A 6,991-nucleotide genomic window follows, 5' to 3' on the forward strand; every position below is an offset into this window, starting at 1 on the left:
AATTGGAATCAGGCTATCAAACCTGACGTTCTCGCATACAACATCCTGATCAATGCATTGTGTCCATAGTGGAGGGATTTACTGACAAGCAACTTGGTAAATTGCATGCATTCATATGTAAACATGTTCAGTTAATGAGCAATCGACCCATCTAAGCAGCGTTTGGCCGGCGAAGTTTTAAAACAAAGTATAGTTTGAGTTGGTCACCACGGTCCACGGGTATGGTTCAGACGGAGGCTGCAGGTGAAACTCCGGGACTAGCCGATTAGCTTACCCAGTTAATTTTTTCCGATCCAATTTCACTCTTTTGTATCCGGCTTTGGATGGTCCTCGATGGCGAGCTAGCAGCAACAACAGTCACCAGGGACGATCATCTAGGAAGAAAAAGCTGGTCCACCTTTCGCTGAATACAGAGTAAGCTAGAGCACGAAAACTACATAGCAAAGCTTCAGCTAGCGCACAATTCTTTAATGATACAAATCCTGATTCCTGGACACACCGTTGCTAAACTGAATTAACGACCTGGGAGCTTTCAGGTAATTAGTATAGCGTTTTATGGCCAGCAACATCGATCGTGGTTGGAGGGTGATTCCGGCAAAACTTGCAGGCGTCAGTACGTGTAGAGGAACATCGCTCACGGTCGACAGCGGCAACAGTGACCATGACGACAGCTACCGGTGGTGCCCTTGTGTCTTTTTTTTTGAACAGGGGCCGGTCCCAAAGGACGGAGAGCTTCCAATATATTCCACCGGTGGACATACAACTTACAGAAAGGGACATCAGGAAAAAGAAAATAACAAGTAGGCCCCTGCATTTTGCACCAAGATCCTCTACAGATTTCCTAGAAACACAATCGAGGACAGCTCCTTCTCCACCGCAAAGGACCTCGTCGTAGTCACCCTCGCCGTCACCGGGGACGCCATCACTTGGGACGGTGAGGACGGAGCCAACTGCGCTGAAGCCAAAGTGCCTCCGTGTCGGCATCAAGGCCTGGAGGTTGAAGATGACCCACAAGCACGGCCGGGCCGATGCCAGAGGAGGGAGTGGCCGCCATTTGACCATGAAGGATGCCTGCGAGCCTGTCGCTGGCGTGGAGATACTCCCAAGAGAAGCAAAGCTTCTCCCCTGTTGCAAAATCGATAAGCCACCGCCGCATCCACCTTCGGCGGCAGACGAATAGTCGATTCCACTTTTCCGACGCCGAGCCGCAACGCTCTGTGCCTCCCCTTCCCCCCCCCCCCCCCCCCGCGCCAGCACGGCCGACAAGAGAACGGTGAGATCCGCGGTTGCACCATCCCTTCTCCTCCCGCCGCCACGACCGACCAGAGAAAAGAGGAGTGCCCGCTACGGAAGGTTGAGCTCGACAGAGAACACGACTTTATTAACGGAGACTGTGGATCTCTCCGTCACCTTCACCTCTAGCCACCAGAGCTGAAGAAACAGGAAGAAGAACCCTAAACTTCCCAAGATCTGGCTGGACAGATCGGAGACCCTACTCCAAACTACATGCACAAGCCCCACTACCGGCATATAGCCTTCCCTATGTAATCCGAGGGCGCGTGGATGACTCTCAAGAGGTGGGACGCGAGAGGGGAGAGGGGAAATAGTGATTTGTTGGCTATATCGGTGCCCTTGTGCCTAGGAATATGTAAGCAGTTATAACGAGTGGGCACATTTTCTGTTTGATGGAAACTGTTGTCAATGATGTTTTTCTATTTTATGATGGTTGAAAAGCCAGATGTAGTCGATGATCGATTTTGGGTGATTTTTATACCGGTGCAACGCACGGGCAATTGTCCTAGTAGAATGCCTACGTGACTATGTATCCTACAAGTGTATCTGTACAGAGCTGGCAATTCCGGATCATACACTACAGCTGAGATCTCGGGGTTGTGCAGGCGATGTTAATAATCTGCTCATCGCCGGCTGATCCGCTGCCGGTGCCCCAGGAACTGGACGGAGTCGACCCCGACGGCTCTTGCCTTGCGAAGCTCCACAGCCTCTTGAGCGACCTCAGCCTCGCCGAGCCAGGCGTTTTGACCGCCTCGCGCGGTGTCGCCACCGCCCTTGACTCCGGAATATCGATCACCAGCGCCTTAGCCGAGGCCAGGGCGGAAGGTCTCGGGCGGCCTCCGTCAGAGGCCACGGTCACCGCGGTGAGCGTCGCCTGGTCTGAAACCCCGAGCAGTACACTGGCTGGTAGGTTCGTGGCGTAGTTCGCCGGCTCCGACGGTACATCCGGAAGACCCGTCGATGTAAGCGCCTGCAGCGACGCGTCCGGCTTGGCGACGGTGACCCGGCAGAGCGGGCAGGTGGAGTGGGATGCCAGCCACCTATCGACGCACTGGGCGTGGAACCCGTGGCCGCACGGGGGCAAGAATCTCGCCACCTCCCCGTCCTGCAGCTCGGACAGGCACACCGCGCACTCTACCCCGACGTCCTCCGCGGCGGAGCCCTTCGATGCCGCTACGCGGTACACCCTCACCGGCAGCGACCGCAGCAGCTCAGGGTCGACGCCCTTGTCCCTGGCCCCCGAAGCTGGCGCCAACACGCCGCCGCTGGGCAACGTGCGGACGCCGTTGTTGATGCAGTACTGGAAGAAGAAGATCGCGAGGACGAAGATTACGAACAGGATGGAGATGGTCGACGCGGCGAGTATGCCGCTGACTGCCATGTCCGGTGCGGCGGGCGCGGAGACCGCCGGCGCGACCTCCTGTGCAGACGACGAGTCCATGGCAGCGGTGTCCTGGTAGGTATCTTCTGCTGGGCGAGATCGGTGGTTAATTTGTTCCGTGCGGTACTGGGTGAGCGAGCAGGCTCAAGGTGCGCACGACGCCGTATATATATGCAGAGGGAGGGGGTGTTGGAGCGAGGAGGGCAGTGAGCCAGTGACGTTGACATCATGGATGAAGCAGGGAAGAAAGAAGCTGGAAGGCGCGCGCGCGCTCGATCTGTCTCGTCTCTCGTCGGGCAAGCTGCGACCCGGTGCTGTTTTCTTGTTTAACGGGTCATCGGCGGCGGCATTTTCCGCTGACAAATGAGTGAACATGATGGTGCAGACGTGATTACCACATGTGACCCTTATGAGGCAATGACCATTGACCAATGAGGGGTGCTTGTCAAGCTGTGAGACTTTTTCGTCACTGGAACTTCAGTTGAACCTCGTTAGTGCACAGTGATTCCAACTGTCATCCCACGTCACTACAGGAAATTGATTCTTTGCCGTGTAGCTATAAGTGCACGGCAGAGCCTTAAAAGTGCACAACAAAGATCGCACGGCAACAATCAGGACGGCAAATGTATCTTTGCCGTGCGCATGGACGAAATGCACGGCAAAGACTTTGTCGTGCGCCTTGCTACCTTTCACAGCATAGAAAAGCACTTGACGCCGTCCCGGACGAGACGGCGCTGCTGGTGGGTCCCAGTAGGACACTTTGCCGTGCACCAGCACACGGCAAAGACTCTGCCCTTCGCCGTGCATCAGCACACGGCAAAGACTCTGCCCTTCGCCGTGCACCCTTACACGGCAAAGACTCTTCCCTTTGCCGTGCAACCTCTCACGGCAAAGACTCTTCCCTTTGCCGTGCACCCACACACGGCAAAGACTCTTCCCTTTGCCGTGAGCCCCTCTCTGCCGTGCGCCTCTCTCTGCCGGGCGATATCCCTCTGCCGTGCGCCTCCGTCTGCCGTGTCCTCTTTGCCGTGTGCATTCTGGGCCATCACACGACAAAGTGACCATTTGTCACCAGGTGCGTCCCTGGAGTGCAGTATGGCGCCGCGTGTCATCTTTGCCGTGTGTCCTCACACGGCAAAGAGACTTTGGTTTCTTTGCCGTGCGTCTACGCACAGCAAAGACTCCTATGTGTATTTTTTTCACCCCTTTTCCATTTTTAACAGCAATTCGAATTCAAATATACACAAATATGTATGAAGACCAACATCTGTGACACAATATCGACATAATTCAATTCATATAACATGTAATGCACAATATAATGATCTATTGCCACAAATAGATCACATACAAGATCAAACACCACAACATATGTCCATAATAAGTGCATACAAGAACCAAAGCCACAAATAGAGTGCATATGTCCATAATAAGATCATACAAGTTCACACATAGTCCAAACCACGAATAAAATACAAGTTCACACATAGAGTCCAAACCACAAATAGGGTACAACCATGCATAGAGCTCATCACATGTAATCAAAACGTCGAATAGCTCCTTCCTTCATGCACGTCCTACAAAATATAACTCAAAGACATGAGATTCATGTACCAATATATATGTATGTATATCTAGATATGCAAAATAGTGGGCTACCCGCATGGCTAGCTATGCACATGCATCCAGCCGTTTGATCCTCTATAGAATGCAAGATTTCAAACTGTAATCCCTTGCTTTTTGCAAAATAGTGGGCTACCCGCATGGCTAGCTATGCACATTAGTATGCACTGAGTGATATAGCAGTAGAGATCGCATCGAATAATATTTTGACTCTTTTTTGGCTTAGTCCTGATCAGTTGGATAATATTTCAGCATGTGAAGATAGCTAGCAGAAAGGTGTCCGGCTAGCAGAAGATAGCTTAGCTAGTTCATACAGTGGATTCAAATTTGATTATTGTTGTTGAGTATGCTTGTATTGTTAATTCTTCATAGCTATGAGATTTTATTCCGAGACAGTGTAAGTTTACTGAACCAAACGTTGCTGGATTTGGTAATCTTGTCTCAAAATTAGTATCTTCAGGAGTAGACAAACTACTTGTATAGAAGCGGTATCAAATAAAACTGAAACGACAGTTAGCTTTCTTGTCTTATCATTGTTAATTTGTTAATGTGAAATATATACTAACTTCCGCACTGTTTCTTGTAATTCAGCAAATGTCGAGCTGCGGAGAGTAAAGAAGACCAGCACTATGCCTTAGCTCACCTCTTCAGAAACGTCGCCTCCTCGGACACCACAACTTGAGAATTCAGACATTTTGGATTGAGATATATTTCCCAGCAACTCATTGTGTTTGTGCTAGCTAAACTTGATCAGCAGTTCTAGTGGCGCAGTTTTAAAATTCTTAACTTTTTGAACTGTGATGCAGAGATATCAGTTGTAATGGTTTATGTTATTTTAGCGCACAGAAGCAGTTCAGGTCACACTTTAAAATAAGGACTTGTCTGCTGCAAGATTTTGCTGCAAAAACCCAAAAGAGAAAAGGAGCCCAAGCACATAGTGTACTGCTCTCTCTCCCACATACGACAGCAATTCAGCAACCTGCGCCCTCTCTTTGCAACCAAATGGTATCAGGGAATGGGTAGAATCTCCCCGGGAGGAGAGGGGATCCCGTATGCCCGCCCAAAAACCCCTAGAGGAAGTGATTCCCTGGTTGTTTTAGCCCCAGCAACCAAACGAGCCCTCATGCCAATTGCTATGCCAGCTACCACCCAAGCAGCTGGCTAACGTCTAAAGGCACAACATCTCCGATGAAAACCCGTTAAATTGTTACAACCTATATCTAGTTAGTTTTATGTTAACTTACTTCCCCATACCTATTAAACATGAGTTACTTGCTGAATATATAAAAATGGGGGATTAAAGATAATATATATTAGTGCATAGCAATAACTTCAAACTCTAGCCCAAACCAAGTACAGAAAAGGGGCAGGTACTCAAAATATCTACAATACTGTACAGAGAGACTGCAATTCTCAACTATGCATTGAAGGGACAAGCAAAATCTAAGATAGTGATACATGCTAAGAGCCAAGATGTCACTAGAATTAGATACAAACCTAGAATAGCGAGCGAGCGAGTTGTCAGGGTTCCCCCCCCCCCCCCCCCCGTAGGAGGCGTTTGCATGGTCTCGTCCTGAGACGATGGTCCACCGAGCTCTGCGTTGTTGGATCCACCCGAGGCCTGAAGCTACAAGATTGAAAATGGTGAGCCTTAGTCAATATGCACTAGACATGTTGTATTTTGAAATTGGCACCTAATACGCAAAACAAATTACCCATGCGTTGAGGTTAAAAGGAGGTGGACCAACCGTAGGAAGAGTGGCGCCACTTGGCAGAAGGGCCTGGAAATCAAGCATGTGCGGATAAGGTGTATGGAAGGATTTTTTTTAGGTCCTATGAGAAAGAACTTACCGATAACTGGGACTCGCACGTTGTCATCCTCTGTGTAAACCACGCCATAATCAGATTCTGTTGCGCCATTATCTGACTCTGCTGAGCAAGTAGGGCCTGTGCCTGCTCCCTCTCTTTCCTCTCGTTCTCAAAGTCCTCCTACATTGTGTCATTGGAAGGTCATGGATGTTGCAATGGAAAACATGGAATGAAGTGTGGATGACAAAGGAAGAAAAGCATACCCGAAGCTTCTCAATGGCTCTAGACGACGGCGTCGGGCGGGACTGTATGGTAGTGGTGGAGCTCGAGTTGTCCTGCCTAATCTCTCTCATAGACCGGACGGTCCTAGGATCGATGGCGCTATAACACATCCACAAGCGGCCATTCTTCCTGCCACCTCCCTGATACGCGTACAACACGCGTCCGTTGGGAACCCCAAGAGGAAGGTGTGATGCGTACAGCGGCAAGTTTCCCTCAGTATGAAACCAAGGTTATTGAACCAGTAGGAGCCAAGAAGCACGTTGAAGGTTGATGGCGGCGGGATGTAGTGCGGCGCAACACCAGAGATTCCGGCGCCAACGTGGAACCTGCACAACACAACCAAAGTACTTTGCCCCAACGAAACAGTGAGGTTGTCAATCTCACCGGCTTGCTGTAACAAAGGATTAACCGTATTGTGTGGAAGATGATTGTTTGCAGAAAACAGTAGAACAATATTGCAGTAGATTGTATTTCAGTATAGAGAATTGGACCGGGGTCCACAGTTCACTAGAGGTGTCTCTCCCATAAGATAAACAGCATGTTGGGTGAACAAATTACAGTTGGGCAATTTACAAATAAAGAGGGCATGACCATGCACATGCA

The 6,991-nt window shown here is 50.0% G+C and overlaps 1 protein-coding gene and 1 long non-coding RNA gene across 2 annotated transcripts; both read right to left on the reverse strand.

Annotated features, from left to right (window-relative positions):
• Positions 1 to 1,674: 1,674 nt before the first annotated feature.
• LOC127334460 (E3 ubiquitin-protein ligase EL5) lies at positions 1,675 to 2,799 on the reverse strand. The gene has a single exon (XM_051360913.2). It carries the CDS (start codon positions 2,732 to 2,734, stop codon positions 1,871 to 1,873), a length of 864 nt encoding a protein of 287 aa, XP_051216873.1. The 5' UTR covers positions 2,735 to 2,799; the 3' UTR covers positions 1,675 to 1,870.
• Positions 2,800 to 5,837: 3,038 nt separating this feature from the next.
• On the reverse strand, positions 5,838 to 6,278 carry LOC127330370 (uncharacterized). Its single transcript, XR_007869251.2, has 3 exons — positions 6,149 to 6,278; positions 6,013 to 6,078; positions 5,838 to 5,924 (listed from the first exon to the last, which is right to left on the reverse strand). It is a non-coding gene; the product is annotated as an uncharacterized lncRNA (long non-coding RNA).
• Between the last annotated feature and the right edge of the window lie 713 nt (positions 6,279 to 6,991).

The sequence above is a fragment of the Lolium perenne genome, chromosome 6 (genome assembly GCF_019359855.2).
Source record: "Lolium perenne isolate Kyuss_39 chromosome 6, Kyuss_2.0, whole genome shotgun sequence".
In the NCBI taxonomy this organism is placed as follows: domain Eukaryota; kingdom Viridiplantae; phylum Streptophyta; class Magnoliopsida; order Poales; family Poaceae; genus Lolium; species Lolium perenne.